Here is a 21,194-nt window from a genome sequence, read left to right as displayed (position 1 = left end):
TGTGGTGAGAATTTCTTTCATTTTCCATATTAATTTTAATCCAAGGTACATATGTATGAGCTTAAATGTCCTCTAGGACAGTGTGGCTTCTAATGAAAACAGCAGGGTCCTGCTCTATCTCTCCTACTTCGAGACACTCTCCTTCTCATTTGGAGATCACAAATCCTTTTCAATTGCTCACTTTTAGATATTAGCTAGTAACTTTTTAACTGCGGAAGAGAGAATTTGACATTTATCCATTCCTACCTATCTTTGTTACACACAAGTACCAGAACACATATACAACAACACAGGCACACACAAGCACGTACACAAACACCAACACACACCGCTAACAATTCCCCACCATTCCTTAAAGCATAATCATTGCCTTCCTGTTAGCTAAGATAGCGTTTGGTATGTCTGGTGCGATGACCACATAAATGTCACTCTTAGATGAGCCACGTAGTATACTGTACTTATACAATTCCCCTATTGTTTGTCCTCCTAGAATCTATTCACTTTTTGTACTTGCTTGCTTTGTGTTCCATGGGCTGATCACTTACTTGCCCCTAAATATTTTAGCATAATTCTGATCACCTCTTAGTGTGTTAAAAGGAATTCCTTACCTTACTCCTATATTGGATCAGGTTTTTTTTTTTTTTGACAGATATCATTTTTATTCTTTCTTGGTTTCTATCATTCTTTTGATAGGATACACCCTTCAGTGATTTCCAGGAAAAGGGATTTATGGGAATGTTTTTAAAACTTTATCTGAAAGATGCATTTATTTTACATATTTTACTCATTGATGGCTTTGATAGCTGGGCTGGGTATAGAACTAGTTTTCCTCATTCTGTGAACTCATTTCTTCCTCTGTGCTTCAGCCTGTAATGTTTTACTGTTAAGAATTGATGGCGACTTTGCTCTCGATCTTCTGTGTGTGGGCATTTGTTTTCTCTCTAAAGTCTCTGGGGTTTTCCCCACATGGATTTGTATTTTTGAAAGGTCTAAGTTTTATGTTTCGTTCAGGTCTATCTCTGAAACTATCTGGGTTCATGTCTCTTGGGTCTGGAAGGTTTACCCCTGTATGACAAGCTTCTTGCTGCTAGCTCTCTGTGAACTCCTGTTAGTTGGGCTTTGGGTTGGTTGGGTCTAAGCTGTTTCTCTAATGTTCTTACTTTCTCACCCATGTTCATCTTTGAGTTACTTTACTTTGGAAATTTTCTTCATTTCTGACTCTTCTGTTAAATTTTTTTCCTCCCTCCCTCCCTCCCTCCTTTGTTGTTGTCTGCAATACTGGGCATGGAACACAAGGTCCCACATTTGCATATGCTAAGCAAGTTCTTTATGACTTAGTTGCACCCTGGCCTCTCTTTGACTCTTTCCATTTTGAGGAAGGACTTCATTAAGGTGGCCAGAGTTGCCTTGAACTTGTTACCTTCCTACCTTCACCCCTGAGCTGACCTTTATTTTCTGTTGGGCTCTTCTTCCTCCTGGAATGTTCCTGCTTCAGATAGGCTCTGTCCTGACTGGACTTTTAGGACACAGGTGGCTTCTTATCTTCCCTCCCTCTACTTCCTTCCTCCCTACCTCCCTGTATTTTGAAAACAGGCTTCTGCTATGTAGCCCAGGCTAGTCAGACTGGCAGTGAGTCTCCCTACCTTGGCCTCCTGAGTGTTGAAATTCCAGGTGTCCCCTGGCTCTTCATGTATAAGAGTGACGATATATTTCACATTCTGCCTGTTCATCACAGGTGCTTGGGGTATGTGGGGTGGGGGCTGGATAAGACTTCCCCTGTTGCTTTCAGGGCCCCTGGCATGTTACTCCTTGAGTTTTCACGTGGGCTTGTTTTCTGTGTTCTGCCTGGCTGCCCAGCTTCCGGGGGCTGACCAGCAGACCTGGTGGTCAGAGAATCGGGAAGATGAGAATCCTCTCAAGTTCTTGTCCCAGCTCCTAGCCTGCAGTCTGGAGTCCCTTAACAAAGCCATCTAAAAAGGGACCTGTGATCTGCAGCAAGAACTGGAGACCCAACCTCATTTGGAGACCCAAAAGACCTTCTGCCTCCCGTCCCGTCCTCAGCCCTACACAGCCCCTCGCATGCAGCGTAATGTGGACTTCGCGGATCCTAGGCTTTTCTAGACACAACCTCCTGGCCTCCTAAGATACCCATCCATTTCCAGTTTCCACAGCGTCATTGGCATCTCTCGTGTGCTGTGGTCCCCTCTCCTGTTCTGTTTGCCCTTGTGGACCTTATGCATTTTTTAATTCGCTTTATGTCGTCTTGGTGAGAGGCTGGGACCAAAACAGACATAAATGAATGTGTTCCGTCTGCCATGTTTGCTGGAAAGTCCCTGATTCTTTAACAATATTTGTCTCATGCCTTCTGCAGTCAAGAGACAGCCTAAGGACTGAAAAGGGGCCAAGGCAAATGGCAGCAAGAGAGGTCTGGAGAGAACTCCAGAGCCACTCCGGCAGGTTGCATTCAGGAGCTAGTGGCTGTTCAGTAAGCATGTTTGTGGCTGTCTATCTGGCTTCCTGCAAAGGCAATACATGCTGCAAAGCAGGGCTCAGAGTTGTGTGAATCTTCTGGGAAGATCTGACCACTTGGGGGTGCCATCCCAGGGAAGAGTTTTCTAGCAACATCAGGTTGAACATGTGCCACCCCCTGAGAAGAGAGAGCAGACAGTGATCAGGAGAAGAGACGTCATGAAATGAGTTCTCCTAGCTTCCTTCATAGAGATGGACCACAGGTCTACACATGCGGGTTTGTGCCTGCATAAGAGTGCAGTGTCTTGTCCATAATGAAACCCCAGAGAGCTCCAGAGAGACCAGGTACACACCTGTCCCTGTTCCCTCATGCTCCTTTAATTGGCCAGTTCCACCTGCCCTTCCTGACTTCCACACTTCTGATCTATATGAGCCAGGACTACAGTGCATGTCCTATAGACCCTGTTGTCCTACAGACTAGATATTCCTTCCCCTCCATGGTCAGTAGGTGACAATAAGAATGTCCTAAAGACCTCTGGAAGTGACACCTTGGCGAGGCAATCCATGGAACCTCAAAACACAGGTGCCTAATTCCCGAGAATTAGGCAGTCATCCTTCCTGTTGTACCAGAAGGCCTTTTGTCATCTGAGAAAGCATGAGGAATTCAAGGTACCCTGCTGCTTCTGAAATTCCTCCAGGGTTAAAGTGTCCATCAGTCCTGTCTCCTCTAACCTAGATCAGCTCTCACCCAGGCTGCATTCCCGGCTAACCTCTCTCTCCTCCTCCGCCCTACCCGAGGGATGGCTTCCAGCCTCTGAGTGGCTCACACATTTTCCAGAAGGGTCTTCTCCCAGCTCAGATCCACCAAGCCACCTGCACCTTGTCAGAACTCCATCTGTCGGGAATTTATTACTAATGCATTTCCTAACAGGCTCTATAATAAGCTATTAAAGACTGTAGCTGCATCTAGCAAGCATTCCATAAATATTAATAATGCCTTTAGAGATAGCACCTAAGCAGAGATGGTTGCGGGTTTGTCTGGATTTGGTCAAGGGTACAGAATTCATCTAGCCGGGGAGGGGCCCCATGATGGCAAAGAGTGTGAGCTGCGGAGCGCCAGTTCTTTCTCCCACTTGTCTTTCTGCCCTTAAAGAAAAGTGTCTGTCTTTTTTTTTTTCTTTTTTGAGACAGGGTCTCACATAGCCCAGGCTGGTTTTGAACCTCTGATCCCCTTGCCTCAACCTCCTCGGTGCCTAGATTCCTAGTGTGCACCACCACAGCTGATGTTTACAGTTCTGGGGATCTAACTTCTACTAAGTTCTGGGCAAGCACTTCTACTAAATGAGCTATTTCTCTAGCCAGATACGTTCTCAGTTCATGTCCTTTGTTGATAACTTTCCCTCCATAGTGTCTCCTTGTGCTCTTGATTTCTGTTCCAACAACTGTGCCCTGGCGCTGGCTCCTCCAGGACATTCCTCCCTTCTGATTCCCTTTTTTCTTTTGGGTCCCAGCTGTCCCTTTCCCTGTCCCATCCTACTTTTCTTTGTGTCTGTTTGACTTTCTCTCTCATCATTCTCTCTTCTCTTTATCTCCAACCTTCCACGCATTGTCCCCTCCCCACCCCCACCTCGCCTCTCTCCCTGGCACTGTACAACCCCCCACCCTGCTCTGTTCCAGTGAGCACCCTAAGCCACCTCCAGAGAAGCCTGGAGTAGAATGTAGCTCAGCCTGCATGGGAGAAGCAAGCCATTCATCATTATTATTAACGAACAAGATCCCGAGCACGGCAGAACTTTCCCAGAGTCTATTCCCTTGTCACCCCAAGGAGTAGCAACAAGATTTATTTGTCTCAGAATTGCACAGGGTGGCCCATTTACAGCCGGCCCATCGTAAGTGATGTGGAGCTTAAATAGGGGCTGGAGGAGGCGGAGACCTGCCCTGCGTGTGACCTATGTGGTATGGCCACTTGCTGAAAGGGACAGCCTGAGGTTCGAAAGGGACAAGGGCTATAGAAGCGTCGTCACTCGGGTTGACTGTGACAAGTGCGTGATCAGGCTGTTTCTTGCTCATTCTGTCACCTGCCACGGCCGTGTGAATCATTGCAGTGATCTGTGTTGATCTGCACATTCGGAAGGGATAGTCAGGGAGTGAGTGCTGGAGCCTCTGAGTCACGTCCAGCGAGCCCTGGCCGAGCCGTGACCAGGGAGCAGTGGTCAGGTGCTTAGATTTCTATGCTGACTGTGGGCACTGACGGGGAAGAATACCAGCAGAAGTGGGGGAGCCTGTGGCGTTATCTGGGAATAAGGAGCCCTAGCACGTTTGAGGCATGTTCTAGAAGTGTCAAATGGGAGCAAAGAGCTAAGACTCATAGAGCAAGAAGGTGTCCATGAGAAACACCTCACAAGTCAGGTCCCACACACAGCAGCCACAGGGGTGTGTGAGGATCAGTGTAGAGAGGACCCAGGGAGCCTCATCTCCCCCTTCCCTAGATGGATAGTCCCCTCACTGCACTTGGGCCTGTCCCAATGCCCATCCCATCCCCGAGTGGATGGCAAAGATCTTTCCATCCTGTTTCCCTTAGCAAATTGATTTAATTTCCATGACCCTATCTGATTGGCCTATGCAGGTCAGGTGGTTACTCTGGCACCAATCAAATAGATCCTGGGTCTGAAGTTGCTTGGTATGTGACCTGGCTTCATTTCTTGAGCAGAATCGAGGAAGGAGGGTGGATGAGGAGGCCCATTGGGGTCTGTGGGAGGTTGAGAAAAGCTGTATAAGAACCAAAGCATTTGGTTTGCAGCCACCTGTCAGGAGCCATGGTCAGACCTGGATCACCCGTCACGATCCAGGGCTCGCCTAGGGAAGAACATAATACCTCCCTGGGCTCCCTTCTCTCATCTTTCAAATGAGAGGCCTGGCCCGGATCATCCTGAAGCCCCTGCATCCAGAACGGTCCATAGTCAGAACTGGCCTTTTGGTTTAGGGACATCCCTGGCCTCAGCTTACCCCTCATCTTAGGCCCAACTCTGTCCTCCTCTTAAAGGCTCTGCACCCCCTGCAGGGTCCCTTGGGAATATTTCCCAGTCTTGTTTGTTGCAGAAACAAGAAACTAATACATGGACAGGTTTAAAAAGAAACACTATGTTTATTTGCCTACACACACACACACACACACACACACACACAGACACACACACACACAGACACACACACACACGGACCTCCTGTGAGAGTTGGCTTTCTCCTTCTACTGTGTGAGTCCCGGAAGTCAGACTCAAGTCATCAGGCATGGCAGTGAGTGCCTCTACTCACTGAGTCATCTCTCCATACTGAAGATGCTCGTCCAAGTTCATGGTGAAGAAATTCGTTCGTAGGCTCTCCTGGGGGTCTCATCTCCCCATGCCTGGGATGCCATTTCACTGCTAGATCAGCAGTGCTGGACGGTGACCATTGGTTGAATGTTGCTGCATGTCACCATGTCTCCTGTAAGAAGCATGTCCTATTATTTCCACGTCATCCTGTGTAATTCTTTCTCACATCATCCCCGAGAGGCTGTGCCATTAACAGTTCCATTTTACACACGAGGACCTGGAAATCAAAAGGGGTTAAACAGTTGATACATAAGGTCTCCTGGTAATTTGGGGGTCTGACTCCAGGTTCCTGCTCTGAGCCTCCAGGGTCCACTGTCTACAGGGACCAGATGTGCCTGGCCCCCGAGAATCTGCTTGTGCTGAGAAGGCAGGCCTGTGTAGCCATCTGCGCATCCCTTAGAGCAGCAGCTGGCACTGGAGAGGCTCCGGTGTGTGTGCTGATCCTTGGTAGAGCATGCGGCCCGGGATCCGGAATGCGGGAAGTCAGCACTCTTTTCTGCCCAATGTCCGCCCTTCTAAGTTTATGAATGGCTCTTAGCCAGGGTCATTTAAAACCTAGCCTAAGTTCTGCAGAAATCAAATGGGTTTCCACTGTGTGAGACACTGTGCCCAAGGTTGGGCACAAATGGGCCTTCTAGTCTCCGTCTCCAGTGTCCTCTGGGCCTCACTCCTGACTCCAGAGACCCAATGTTCACAGAGCCTAAGAGTTTGTCCTAGACCATGGAGTGTGGACAGGTGAGATGTCCTCATCCCTCTGGGATGGAGCTCAGGTGACGTCTGATGGGGCCGTATTGCTGAGCTGAGCTGAGCTGTATTCTGCACGAGGCCTGCATCTCCAAAACGTATCTGGGCGTATGTGTGTGCTTTAGAGGAGAGTGATTAGGGCGTGGAACTGGAGGCTGAGGGAGCATCATGGTGGAGGCTGTCTTTATGGAACCCTGTACCAGGGGAGCTTGATCTTCCAGTCACAGTTTTACAGGTGACTGTGACCATTAGGGTCCAGTGGAAAGAGATCTTCTTAGATAGCTTCAGTGAAGGCGTGTCTGGGAAATGCCCACTTTCAAGGGGTAGTGTATTAGTCCCTTTCCAGGGCTGAGACAAAAGACCCAAAGAAATCATTTTAAGAAGGCTGGAGAAATGGCTCCTGAATATGCACAAGGACTGAGTTTGGTTTCCAGCAGCAGCAGCAGCAGCAACAACAACAACAAAATGTAAAAACAAAACTAAAAAAACAAAACAACAACAAAAACAAATGTGGCACATGGCTGTAATCCTGGGGCCAGGGAGGCAGAGGCAGGAGGATCCCCAGGGTTCATGAGTCAGCCAGTCAGTCTAGCTGAAACCATCAGCTCCAGGTCCTGCAAGAGCTCTAGTCTTAAAAAAATAGAAAGTGACTGAGGAAGGCACCAGTACCAACCTCCGTACTTCCGTGCACACATGCATACACACCCACACTCGTGTGCATGCATGTGAGCATGACCACATGGGCAGACATATGTGCACATGAAGAGAGAGAAGAAAGAAACGGACTTAAAAGAAGGGAAGGTTTATTGGGGCTCACAGCCTAAGAGGTTGCTGCCCATAGCTGCTTGGTTCTATTGCTGTGGGCCTGTAGTGCAAGGGAGCTACTGGGTTGGAGCACTACAAATGGCTCCATGCAACTAGGAAATAATGCATGAAGGGAAATCCAGGGCCAGTCTATGTGGGGTTTTCTGTGCCAAGGGTACTGGGGATCCACAAATGGTGATTGGGGGAGAGGCGACCCACAGCCAGTCTTCTGTTCCCATCATCAGAGTGTTGAGGGATGTCCCGTCAGCCCCATACTTGGCGATCAATGGAGGAGAATTGGCCAACTCAGGTAGGGCCATAGCAACTCAGTCGCTGGGCTTTCTAGAAGCACTGGTTGTCCCAAAAGAGCCAATGCCGTGGTTGTAGGGCAGCCTTGATTGTAGAGGTTGAGATCATGTGCTTGGAATCAGCAGCCCTTGAACCCAAGGCCTTGCTTGCTTGCCCATCTCCTCGCTGTGTGGCTTTGGACCAGTTGCCCTCTATGCCCCATACCAGTGCTGCAACAAGTAGGTATAACTGGTGGTTTTCACCTTCCCATCACTGCAAAGCACCTCCTTCAAGTGTTTTTCCTCCAGTGTGTCCAGACTTTCTACAGTGTAGAGCAATCCATGTGGCCAGCGATGAGCAGACACTGTGGAGACAGGGGTGGACAGGGGCAGGCGGTATAGCAGACGTTCAGAATATAACCACTTAGTGCTGAGATCTGACCATGTGCTCATGGGGCTGTTCACTGACTAGTCTGCATGCCAGGCACCCTCTGAGGCCTATGGAACTGCAGGCTGCAAGGAAGGGTGAGAACTGGCTGAGGCTTCAGACCAAGATGGTGAGTTACAGGGCATGGTATATAAACCGGGACAGTATACAACCTTCCCGCGGAAGCCCCATCCCAGCCTCGTGAGGAAGTGGCCTTCACCTGCCACCCTGAGTCAGAAAGGGACAAGGGCTTACATGAATGGTAGAACAAGAGTTACGGCATCCTGGAATGCTCCTCGGAGGCAGAGCCAGCTAAGTAACCACAGATACTCAGCTGACAGGGTGGCAGGAGAGGCCCCTCCCCTTGGAGACTCCAAGCCTCCCCCCCCCCATCCAGGTACACACCTCCCACTCTTGCTTGCCCTTGGCAGAGTCCCACAGGAAGGTTCCTAGTCACCCTCCAGGGCAATCTGCTGCAGCTTGGGCAGCCAAGGGGCTCTGGATGAAGGAAGCGGATCCACCAAGAAATGGGTTTGGGGACCTAAAGGCCCCTCTTCCAGGACTCTGGGATAAGCAGGCCGTCTTCGGAGCCCAGTGCTCTTATAGCCACCAGGAGACCATCAAAAAGGGGAAGAAAGAAATCATGCATTTTACATTCCTCCGAACCCGCTTAGAATGGAAATGACAGGCTGGGTTCGGTTGGCTGCAGGGGCGCGGTTAATGGCCTTTGCGGGCCGGAGGAATGGCGGCTGACGGGATCAGCTGCTTCCGGTGAAGTGAGACTCAACCTCTTATTTACTTTGCTCTCACGCAGAACACACCAGTGGGCACGCCCATCTTCATCGTCAACGCCACCGATCCTGACCTGGGTGCCGGCGGCAGCGTCCTCTACTCCTTCCAGCCCCCGTCTCAGTTCTTTGCCATCGACAGCGCCCGAGGCATCGTCACCGTGATCAGGGAGCTGGACTATGAGGTCACGCAGGCGTACCAGCTCACGGTCAACGCCACGGTGAGTTACCGCCCTGGGCCGCCAGTGCCTCCCATCTGCGTCTTCTCATCTAGAAGGAAACAGGGTATTCCAAGGAGACTTGATTTAGCTCCATGCTTCTTGAAGATTTACAGTAAAGAATCTGGTGATGGTGGCGATAGTAAACAGGTGGTGTCACCGTGTCCCTGGCATTGTCCTCGGAGCCCAAAGAGACTTTCCATTGACCTTCAAACATCCCCACCTCATGAGTATGGTTGAGATGTGCCCATCTTACAGATACCGACAAGAAGACTGAGGCCGAGGGGGGATTCCGTGGTTCACCAACATCACCCATGAACACAATTGCTTAGCTTGCATGGGCAACCTCCTTAGGACAGTCAGTGCAGGTGCCTCTGGGAAACAGATCAGGGTTGTCAACACAGATGTGCCCTGACACTACCTAACAAGCAAGCTCAGAGCAGTCCAGACCTCTGACCAAAACCCCATAGTGTGGTAATGCTTCCCCTCCAAGGAATGCCCACTGCGCCAAGCCTCCTGCCCAGTCCCAGGGAATTGCAAGATGGGCCAGTTCAGGACAGAGGAGGAGTGTTCAGCCCATTTTGTGGATGACAACATTGAGACTCCCACAGTTGGTTAAGAGAGGGGAAATGGGAATCCAAAGCTTTGTCTGACTTTGGGCTCTGGCTGCCATGCTCCATGGCCCAGGAGTCTGAGTTCCCAGCATGCACCTGGGCCTTTGATGCTAGTAGCTATTGTGAGGGGCTGAGGGTTAAGTCAGCCATATCTTAAGCAGGCTCCTAGCCCTGTGTGTCCTCATTCCAGTGACCCCCTGAGAGCACAACTGTCTTTTCAGTGGCCTGCAAAGCTAGAAGTGACCCCCAACACTCTGTTGTCCCTTGGATCTGTTTGCAGAGCTCAGGCTAAGAGCAAAGAAGTCATGGAACCTTTCTTCCTCCATGGCCTCCCCCATAGCACCAAGTCTTGCCCCCTACTGCTCTAAAGAGGGCACCCAAGCCAGGCTCCCTACTGATGCAGAGAGGGCACCTGCCCCTGGCGCTGTGAGCCTTCAGAGGGGACCCTTGGCTTTAACACCATGTAACTGCAGGGTAAGCAGCCAACCCCAGACTCCACATGGCAGCTGACATCCCAGTTCCCTGCATCTGGCCTAGGTTGAGTTTTGAAAGATAGAACTTTTCATTCAGTCTTGGCTAAGACTTGAAGAGACTCCTAGAGCCAGGAAAAGCCAGGTTCTTGCCTGATTCTTTGGGAGGTCCCTGCCAAGAATTTCTATTTTCTCTCCTACTTACATATTAGTTTCCTAGGAAGAAGTCTAAATAAAAAATAAAATAAAACCGACTTGGGAGTGGAGGAGAGTTATAAGTCTGGGGTCCCCTTTTGGGGCACACCCACTAGCAGCATCTGTGCCCCCTCCTTCTTCCCCGTCACCCTATCTGGTACCTGTTCCCTTTCCCCGTGAATCTGTCCTGTGGGGTGATCTCTACCCAGCACACGAATGGCTTTGGGATGTAGGATTAGACCAGAACATGAACAGGAGTGTGGGTGGCCAGGTCCATCCAGAGCCCAGGCTTGTACTGGGAGGATAAATACAGTGAAATTGCTGGTAATCTACCAACAGTCAGGCCCTGAGCTGGGCCAGGACTTCCTGGATGATATAGCCGCCCACTTAGTCCCTGGACAAGCTGTTACCAGGAGTTCCTGGGGTTGGTGAACAGCCATTGGCTACTGGGCACTTCCCCAACATGGTGGTTCTACATGTGTCCCAGCAGAAGAGAAGAGAGCCACAGATCCCAGGGCCATCCATCCCTCCTTACCTGTCATAGAATCTAGCACGGCCTATAGAACACAATTACAGAAAGAACAGGATGCAGCCACAAGGGTGGAATAAGAATATCAAGTACTAGGCTGGCTACCTGGTACCTGGTAAAAATCTGGTAGTAGCCAAAACCACAGTATCTCCCACCCGAGAGATCAGTCCTCCCGGGCACTCCCCTTCATGCTATGTGATCTTTCAGGCCCCTGGCTAGGTACTGTGCACCCCAGCCCATACTTGGTGCTTCATGTCTGTGGGTGTGGGTGTATACACATGGCTCTCACCTCTCCCATCCTCGGCAGTTCTCCTCTGCCCTCCTTGACTGTCCCTGGGGTCTTTGAGGAACAACCAGGACAGTCTTTTCCCCCCATAGGATCCACCGCGCCATCTGAGGAGGGCAGAGGCCAGTGTGAGGCTGCGTGTAATGTGAGGAATGGTCCAGTGAAACTAAGGCCAAGTTAACTGGATAGAGGCAGTTAGTCCTCAAGTCCCAGCAGAATTCCTTAGCCCAGGGGCCACTGGGGTCATTCCCTGGAGCGGTTTATTTCACAAAAGTGCTATGGACGTTTGTCTTGCAAGCTGGAGACTGGCTGATGTGAGGCCCCCAAGTCAAGGTTGTTAAAGGCAGATGTTTCTATATGGAAAGACTTGTGTGTGGGTCCTGGCTACTTCCTTAGCAGTGTGACTGTGGATAAATCCCTTTCTGTCTGTCTGTCTGTCTGTCTGTCTGTCTGTCTGTCTGTCTCTCTCTCTTTCTCTGTCTCTCTCTCTGTCTCTGTCTGTCTCTGTCTGTCTCTGTCTGTCTGTCTGTCTGTCTGTCTCTCTCTCTCTCTTTCTCTGTCTCTCTCTCTCTCCGTCTCTGTCTGTCTCTCTCTGTCTGTCTGTCTCTCTCTCTCTCTCTCTCTCTGTCTCTGTGTGTGTCCATCTAAAAGCCTAACATGTGACAAAAATACATAAGGCAGGGCACATGAGTGAGTGGGGTGAGGACTAAGCGGGCAGACATGACTGTCCTTGTTATCATTGGGTCTTGCTAGCTGGTTACGTTGGGATGTTACACAGACCTCGATCTGCAGAACATTTAGGGTCTTAGAACACAGGCTTTAGTGTTCTTTTCTTAGTGGGCTTTATAGGATAAGGTTTCTGAGTATAGTGGCTTAATTAATATTGTCTGTCCTGTCCCGGGGTCATGCACGGCCTTCCTGACTTCTCTCAGCACTGCTTCGAGGAGGTCCCCAGATGGTATGAGCCCTGGAGCGCCCCCTGCTGGTTTGACTGGAAATGTTACTGCCTGGCAAATGCATAGCAGAGTCAGAGGAACCTTTCCTGTAGATGAGGGGCCCCATCTTAGTGTCCTCTGTCCTGAGATGGGGGGCCAGTCGCCCTGGATGAACAGGACAACGGAGCTGAGAACAACGCCATTCCCACCCAAGATAGTGGCCCCACCCACCTGGCTTTCAGGAGAACTAGTCCTAAACCCCATGGCCCTGCGATCAACACATCAGCCTCAGCCCAAGCCCTGATGTAACACCAGCCGCTCTCCAGGATGTCCTGTTTCCATTTTCTTGAACATCTCAGGGATCGCCAAAGAGCCTTCGTGCTTTTGAGACTCCCTGTAGGAGTATAGAGTTCATGTGTGTATTTGTAAATACAGGGGTCACACACCAACACCCTATGCATGTGTGCATGTGTGTTCACAGTGCCCTTCTAACCCAACACTGTGTCCTTTCGCTCTCTTTCTCTCTGTGTCTTCCAAGGATCAAGACAAGACCAGACCCCTGTCTACATTAGCCAACCTGGCCATCATCATCACGGATGTGCAGGACATGGACCCCATCTTCATCAACCTGCCCTACAGCACCAACATCTACGAGCATTCTCCTCCGGTAAGCCCTGCCCGCAGCCCCAGTGCTGTCCTTTCCCTGCCTCTAGTCCCTGTGAGGGACAGTGGAGACCCCAGGCACTTTATACATTACACTATCTTCCATCTCTTTGATGCTCCCTGAAAGGTACCGTGGGACAGAGAGCTACGTGTGACTGACCATAGGGGAACTGATTCATGAGCAGTGATACCCATGAGCATGATCCGGCCTGTGCTGGGGGTGGATGTGGATCTGGGCTCAGCCATACCTCCTTGTTGCTTGGTCATGTTCTCCACTGACCTGCTGCACCCCTTGGCCATGAGCACCACACACAATGACACAGCTTCCTTCTATTGTGAGGCTCCTCTCTCGAGCCCGATATATTCTTTAGAGTTCATGGAGCCATCTGCCCTTCATAATGTCTCCTCCTTTGGGTACTCTCAAGGTCAGGTTTCAGGGGTGCTGTCAGACTTTGTATTTATGTCACAGGCCTATCCTTTTGTTCCTCTGGGACTAAACAGCTGTCCCTGATCCAGTGAAGGTCTCAGTACACAAATAGGCCATGGTACACTCCACAGGGGCCTGGCTGGGGTCCTGGCTAAAATATGGGTGATTGTCACTGCTGTGGTAGCCACTTCATTCTTCTGCAGACTGGAGGGAAATGCTTGCTGTTGGCTGATGAAGGACAGCGAGGTGCATCCCCAGACAGACGCTTCAACATGCATCTTGAGGGAGTGTTTGTAAAAGGAAAGGAAGGGCTTAGCTCAAAGGGAAAGTGAGGGGACCCCTGGAGACTGGAGATACTCAGAGCCTTACCCTGCCCCCTGCACTACTCAAAGCCCCAAACATGGGGAGGGGTAGGTATGAACAGAGTTCCTAAGTCAGTGCAGCCAGGGTAGCTGGCCCTGTTTGGGTGCTATGGTTGTTCTACCTACAGGCATCCTTGGCATCAAAGGTGTGGAGCTGGCGTTTGGTCACTTGCTTTGGGGGCCAGATAGGAATGAAGAGTTGCCAGCAAGATGCTTATCCTCTTGCTGCCATGGGTATCTGGAGCTGCTTGGAGAACAGATGGTGTCATCTTAGGCTCCCTACTCCCGTTCTCGGCCTCTAGGTAGATCAGGGCGCCATCTTCTGAAGTCCAGGCTGCATATGCTCAGTCCACCCGTATCCAGGGACTTCTCCTTCCTTTCCGCTACCAAAGCCAGCATTGCTAGTCCTGCATCTCAGCCTTAGGCCAGACCTGACTGCCATCTTCAGACAAGGCCTGCCACCTGTCTCTAGCCCTGGGCTTCTCAATCTGAGTGTTCAGAGCTTGAGAGCATCTGCTGCCATGCTTGCCTGGTATCAAGGTCCAGCAGAGGTGGTCTTTGATGGATGTGGTGTACTGGGATTTGAGAAACATCTATGGAATGAATGAATGAATGAATGAATGAACGAACGAACGAACTCAGGCTCTGGTCATCTCAGCCCTCTTGTCCTGCCACTCAGCTCACCCTTTTACTTGCTCTCATTACCAACACAGAGACCCCCTGACCTTCAGTTCCCAGCTCCCCTCTCCCTGGCTTGTCTCTCACTCGTCTCAGAGTTAGACACCCCTCCCCACTGCAATCCAACTGACTCCTAAGCTACATAATTTACCGGTCAATCCCATCTCTCCTGTAATGTTCGTATAGGAGCATAGGCTGAGCGATCCAGATCCTGTCTCTGGAACATGGGCTCGGGATACTCTTGGGTCTCCCACATACCCTGTGTCCAGGAGAGGGTGTGGGGAAGGCGCTTAAAGCCAACTTGATTGGTGCGTGCTGGCACCACATTGGCTGTGTCCCCAGAGGAACCCTGCGAAGCCACACTGCTGTCTACATAGACCCCGGGAAATGGGGCAGGGCAGGGAGTTCCTAAAAGAACCCATTCTCACAGACATCAAACTGGGGTGGCTGATGATTCCTTGTGTCCATTAGCCTGAGACGAGGTATTTAACCCTTGCTTCGTGAGATAGTTATAAGACTGTGTCTTTGACCCAAGCATCTTCTGAGTCCCCGTGGCAATGCCTTCATAGCTTACACAGGCATCTATGTTGGATATCAGAGTTTTCCTCTGCCCCTGCGTGCACTCACTCACTCCTTCAGCCTCAGATCCATCTCCCAGGTATTTATTAGGTGTCCTGTGTGTCAGGTCCTGGGCTAAGTAAGCTATGCCCTTCTTTTCTAGAGGATCCCGTGGAGCAGACCAGATGTGTGTCTTCCTTCATACCCACTGTCCTCAGGCCCCTCTGCCGCTTGTCATGTGATTGTCTTCTTTATCTCAGAGATCTTAACATTTCTTTTTGTGGTTGTGTTGCCCGTTGTCTGCCAGTTTTGGGGAGCAAACACACCCACACTGTGAGGGCATGATAAGTACCTTTCACAAGGGTTGTGGCTCAGTAGAAGAAGACAGACCAAGCAGTGAGCTGGGTTCCAGCCTCTCTGGGCATTGACCAGCTCCATAGCATTTGCATGGATCTGCTTCTCTTAGTTCTTCCCTGGAAGAGGAATCCCAGCTTTCCCATCCCCTAGAGCCTTTCTCCTCCAAGCCAGTTCCCACATGCTCCAGGCCCTATGTCTCCAGGCTGCTAATCAGTTCCCAAGCCTCGATCTGGATCTCCGTGTCCCTTTAGTGTGATGGGTTGATTTCAATTCACTCAATTCCTTCACTGGGCCAGGGTTGGGATGCAGCATGGCCTGTTCAATATCCCAGACTGGAGAACCCAGGCATCCCTCATGCCCAGCGCTATCTCTGCTGCTTCCTGGGGCCATGTCAAGACCCCGCCCCACCCTCCCGGCTCCCCCTCTTTATCTGTGGTTCCCAGCATGTATGCCTCCCTCTATCAGTGTATCGGGCTAGCAAGCTTCATCTAAAGTGTATATATTACCTAATAAAATCCTTCTTATTTGGGATTATTGCATCAAATTTTAATTTCCTCACTCGAACGGCAGCATGTCGGCCTGCCCGTCAGTGAGGGGCCGACGGAAGGTGAAAAGAGCGGATAGACTGCACAAATTACTGCCGGCGATGCCTATCAGCCCTTTGACTGGAATTGACTAGAATTAAGGACTGAGAAATAGGATTTTCTGCCTCAGAATCTGCTGTGGCAGCTCTCGTCGGAAGTCCCCAGCTGTCCCCACCAGCCAGCCCCCACCCCAGTTAACTCCCCTCCCCACACCTCCAAAGCAAACTGCATGTCACCTTTTGAGTCCTTAATCGCGGCAGAGAAATGGGGGCTGGGGTATCCCTGCTAAGCTTGCAGAGAATGAGATTGGTAGTGGTCTCTGAGACCCAGCACTGGTCCAGTCTGGTTCCCACTGCAGCCACTTTCCTGGTGACAGGCCACTGGGTAGGTACCTGGTTCCTTCTAGTGAAGTCCCAGCTCATGCCCCACTTCCTGCCCACCAGTCAGAGTCCTGGTCCTCCAATCTCTGCTAGAGCGGGCGTCTTGTTCCAAGTTTAACCTTCCTTTTCCCAGTTACCGACACTCTGCCTACCCATAATGCCTGGTGAGCTTAAGCAAATTCCTAAAAGCTACAGGAATATGGCTTCCTCTGCGGGGGAGGGGTCAGGAGAATCTCCGCATACCCATCCTGCCTGGCACATGGTTGGTACCCAGGAGATGCTCACTTCACTGGCTCTTCCTCATGGGGTACCAGCTGTTCAGATGTAGAGAAAACTCCTTAGCTAGAGAATAGAACTTACTGTGTGCAATGTCGCAGGTCCAAACTTGCTGGCATTGTTTGCAAATGCATGCATAGTCCCAGGCAAGGCACCCAGGGTTGCATTAGGTATTCACAGCAGCTCTCTAGGGCCAAATATATAGTGTCACTTATATTTCCTCTCTCTCTCTCTCTCTCTCTCTCTCTCTCTCTCTCTCTCTCTCTCTCTCTGTTGTGTGTGTGTGCACACACACACTCATATGTGTGAATATACAGATCCGTTGCCGGACAGTGGAGCCTCTTATACCCATTTTATAGATGGAAAACCAAGACGTAGGGTATCTAAAGTTACAGGACTCAAACCTTTAACCACCCTGGCTTCTCTTCTTGTCACAAGGAGGCAGGACCTAGCAAGCCTGTCACCTGTTGCCTTGCTTCCCAGAAGGTCACCTTCTCCTCCCCACTACCTGAGTGCCTGGGGAAGGGAAGAATCACTCAGCAGGGGCCTTTCTTCAGCCCTCTGGCTGGAGCAGGAGCTTCCACTCACCCTCCTGGTGGTGCCCCCAGGGACTTCGCCTCCCACAGAGCCACAAGCTGTAGGCATGGACTCATCCTTGGGAGGCCCAGCTTCTTGCTGGCACACTACTTCCTCCCCAGTCCTCGTCTTTGGAAATAAGTTGCAGTATATTGAAAATATAATCACTGAGACTCTGAAACAAGAGCCGTGGGCTCCCTAGAGCCCCCATACCTCCTTGTTAATTCCTTCTCATAACGTTTCCAGGCCTTCTGTCTGCACTTGTATTAAAAGCTCAGAGTTTTATTAAAAGTGGATTTATTTACCCAAAAAGAGATGAAACCCCGAACCTGATTGAGAGCCTGGCAGAGCTTGCTCGACAGAGGCTTGGGTTCAACTTTGTCTAGGAGAGGGACCCCTCTTCCTCATGTCCCAAAGAGCCAGTTCTGCTGTGTTCCCCCACCCACCCCCTGATTGCCATCCCAGGTCTGAATTCCCATGCGGATGGCACCTACGGGGCTCTGAGGACCGAGGGGCTTTTGGGTCACAGACGTCTCTGAAAAGACCAGCAAAGCTGCCTTACTCTGTCCCCTTGAACCCAGCCCAACCTACCTGGGATAGGGCAAGGCATCTACCTGTCCCTTAAGTGTATTGTTTAGTAACTCTGCCCTGGAGCTCTAGTGACCTCTGAGCTTAGTTGCCCTGGCAGGTAAGTCCCATGTCTAGAAAGCCAGTTCAGGAAGTTGAAGCTTCAGGATAGCTGTATTCCCTTAGGGCCACCTCTGGGGACAGACCAGACCTCCCCTGATGAATAGTGAGCCCCTAGGTGGGCAGGTCCCCCTAAAGAGCCTTCAGTGGGATGATGGGGGAAGCTGTGTAGGTCCCACAAGTATAGAGTTGGGCTTCCCTGTGGCCTCCATGTAGCCATGATTCAGGGGCCCTCCAGGCTCCATGAGAGGAAGCTTGGGAGGGCGAAGTGATCAGTCTACCCTTGGCCCCTGGTCAATCCAGAACACATGGCATCTCCAGGGATGGCTGGCATGTAGGCATTTCCAAATTCCACAGGAGCCAGTGCTCAGAATAGTTCCTGACACAGAGCAGTGACATTCTGAAATGACATTAGCATTATTATAGCAGAACCCTGCAGCTGCCTCTGTACCTGGTGGACAGGAACATTAGAGCCAGAGCGTTTAAATATGAGGCTGGCTTCCCGTTCACTCACTCCCTGCTCTGGGATCTCCAGGAGTCTCTCGGCTTTCTGCCTCTGTTTCTTCAGCTGCGGAAAAGAGCCAGGTTTTAGAACATTGGGCGGCTGGGGCACCTGAGTTCATTGGGCCAGCATTTAAAGCAACCCTCTGTGCCTAGGAAGGTGTGCTTTTCAGTGTGGCCACTTGGTTCTTCTCATAGCCTATTCAACTCCTTAACAGGTCCAGAGGATCCAACCAGAACTCTTGCTCCCTGGGTGAGAGGACAAAGAAGGGGCTGGGCCTGCTTGCCATATGGCCTGGCCTCTGCACACATCCTGAGATAGTCCCACATTCCCTCAGGGAGCTTGGAGGCATTCCATCTTCTGCACTCTAGGCTAAGGGAGGCTGGAAAGGCATTTGGGAAGAGCAGTGCTGTCTGGGGGAGGAGGCTGCGGCTCCTTCTGTGTCTTCACAGCTAGCCTGGGAGGACTGGGAGGGACGCGCTTGCCCCTCAGGGTGAGTGGAGGTGAAGGTGAGCGAGTGAGATACAGACAAGGCCACAAGAGCCCCTTTTAGACTTGGGAGTACTGGGAGGATACTTCCACCCCCCAAAACTGTCCATCACCCAGGGAAACCTTCTAGGACATAACCCTCAGGTACAGGGTGGACAGGGACAGCCGACCTACACAGTGGTGTGAGGGAGCCTGGAGAGGGGGATGGCAATTGCTCCTGGCAAAGGACAGCTCAGCAAGTGGTGGCCATGGTGATGATGATGTCAATTTCTTTGTTGCGTACATTTGCTTGTTCATTCAATGAACTGCCATCAGTGAACGGTTACTTAACAGCATCCCTTCCTAGAAGTACACACAGCCAAGCCCTGGCCTGTCTTATACCTTCTCCCTGGGGTGTTTTCCCTTTCTTCTTCTTTCCTCAAAGAACTCCTGCTAATTCCTCGAGATCCATCCTAAAGGCTGCCATCTGGACAACCCTTTCCAGGCTCCTCTAGGTGGACTAGGTGGATACCCACTCTTTCCTGTGCATCTGTCCACCTCATTGCCCCCAGATGTGTACAGCAACTGTCTGTCTATTGCCTGTCCTTGACCCTTTGCTCTGGGAGGAGAAAGTCCATACTCCCTTTCCTGACTCCCTCAGCTCCGAGTCCCTTGACCATCAATGTTGTGAGGGAATGGGGGCTGAAGGCAAAGTCCCTGGAGTCAGGAGTGATGTCACGTGGTACCCACTTCCTGGGTAAGCTCTGTAGTTGGGAGTTGGCGTGGGAAGGGAAAGGAAGAACGCTAGGACACCCACAAAGAAAGATAGCAGTCTGGACTGCAGGCGACTGAACTCAAGTCCCTTCTCTCCCCCAACCAGGGCACTACTGTTCGGGTGATCACTGCTGTGGACCAGGATAAAGGGAGACCCCGGGGGATTGGCTACACGATTGTCTCAGGTAAGCCCAAGTCTGCGGTGTTTGTCACATATCCCAAGAGAGCCACTGCTGTTGGGGGCTCAGGCTCAAAGAGCCGTGGACTACATGGAATGGCATTTCAGACCTGTCTCTAGTTACAGTCCTTGCGAAGGAAAGGAACAGACTTAAAAGGGAGGAACAGGGTTAAAAGGCTGTGCTGTCTGGGGGCCCTGGGAAGAAGAATGTGTGCTACCGTCCAAGGTCTGAAGCTGCGGGACTTCTGGGGCTCTGAGCCTGGAATGTGGTGACCCTTATCTCACCTCCTTCCGTGCGCTGGGATTTCTGTTCTTATTTGGTGAAAAGGTGGCAATTTTTACATCACTTTGGAACAAATAGAACTGCTCCTGTCTGATTTCACGTTCTAGTCACACTTCCAGCTGACAGGCATTCAGGTAGCACAAGGATATCACGGCGGGAGACACCGTGTCCCCCTCCCAACCAATAGATCCCTTGGCCGTGGAGAATAGCAACCGGCTTAATTGTTGGCTCTGCGTGAGAAGATGCCCAGCTCAGGCATGCCTTACCCAGAGACCAATCCGTGACAGCTCTGAGGCGCTATCCAGGGGCTAAGTTACCCCCACTCGTAAACACTGGCTCCGTACCTACTCCATGCATACCGGCTCATAGTGTCCCTGTCCAGTGCACAGTCTCTGAAGGGTCATCCTGGTGAATTCAGGCAAGCCAGACAGATCAGGAGGAGGAGAAAGTCAGGCCACCCCAGCCTGCACCCCAAGAAAAGAGAGTGACGTGGTCAGAGCATTTCTCAAAGGAGAGAAAGACATGGGGATCCAGAGAGAGTAGGGAGGCTCTCCCGAGCTGGCTGTGTTGGTTGGGTCCCTGTCCTATTTGTCACTCATATATTGGGAACAGGAAGAGTACTTGTGTCAAAGTGGTTTATAGATCATGTGACTTGCTCCTGTGGTGAGCCCCAAAGGAGAGCAGATGCAGCCAGTCTGGGTTAAGCATCTATAGGAATTGGTACTTGCATCCCTGAATCCCTCTGATGCTTTCTACCATGTCCCCATTCTGGTACCCAGGACAGGAACCAGCCCAGAGTAGACCCTGATGTATACTCATACAATGATTGTCGTTCTCAGGTCCTGGGGGCCACCTGAACCTCAGGTGCCTCAGCAGCCTGGGCTGGTTGGTTGTAAGGGCTCTGGGTTTATGTCAAGACCCACCTGCCCCAACCAGGTACACACAGGCTCAGATCCGGAGCATGCAGTTGACCCATCCACACCTGAGGCCCTGACCCCTTGGGGCTGTTTATCAGCCACAAGCAAGGGGATTTATATCGACCCACAAGTGTTCTCCCCACTACTAATGATCCCTCTGTTTTGCCGAGAACAAAGAGGCCTTTCGTGGTAAGTTATGGCTCCATCACCATCACTTTGTTCCCAGCCCCTCTTGACCACACTGAGCCTGATGAATGACAGGGTTCTTTCCCACCGAGGACTTGGCATGAGCCCATGTCTTCCTGTGCCTACCATCCTGGGCACCAGGGGCATCATCCTCCCCATGCCAGGCTACAAAGGCCTTTAAGGGCTCCTGTCCCAGCCTGA

General features: G+C 51.1%; 1 protein-coding gene across 1 annotated transcript in view; it reads left to right on the top strand.

Moving 5' to 3' along the window:
* Positions 1-21,194, top strand: part of Cdh23 (cadherin related 23) — a 362,011-nt gene that overhangs the window by 138,588 nt on the left and 202,229 nt on the right. The window contains exons 7-9 of the mRNA XM_005360071.2: positions 8,917-9,111; positions 12,676-12,804; positions 19,536-19,614. Coding sequence (XP_005360128.1) covers positions 8,917-9,111; positions 12,676-12,804; positions 19,536-19,614 — 403 coding nt within the window. The remainder of the gene's footprint in view (positions 1-8,916; positions 9,112-12,675; positions 12,805-19,535; positions 19,615-21,194) is intronic.

Source organism: Microtus ochrogaster, linkage group LG2 (assembly GCF_000317375.1).
Source record: "Microtus ochrogaster isolate Prairie Vole_2 linkage group LG2, MicOch1.0, whole genome shotgun sequence".
In the NCBI taxonomy this organism is placed as follows: domain Eukaryota; kingdom Metazoa; phylum Chordata; class Mammalia; order Rodentia; family Cricetidae; genus Microtus; species Microtus ochrogaster.
This window is presented reverse-complemented; position numbering and strand designations above follow the sequence as displayed.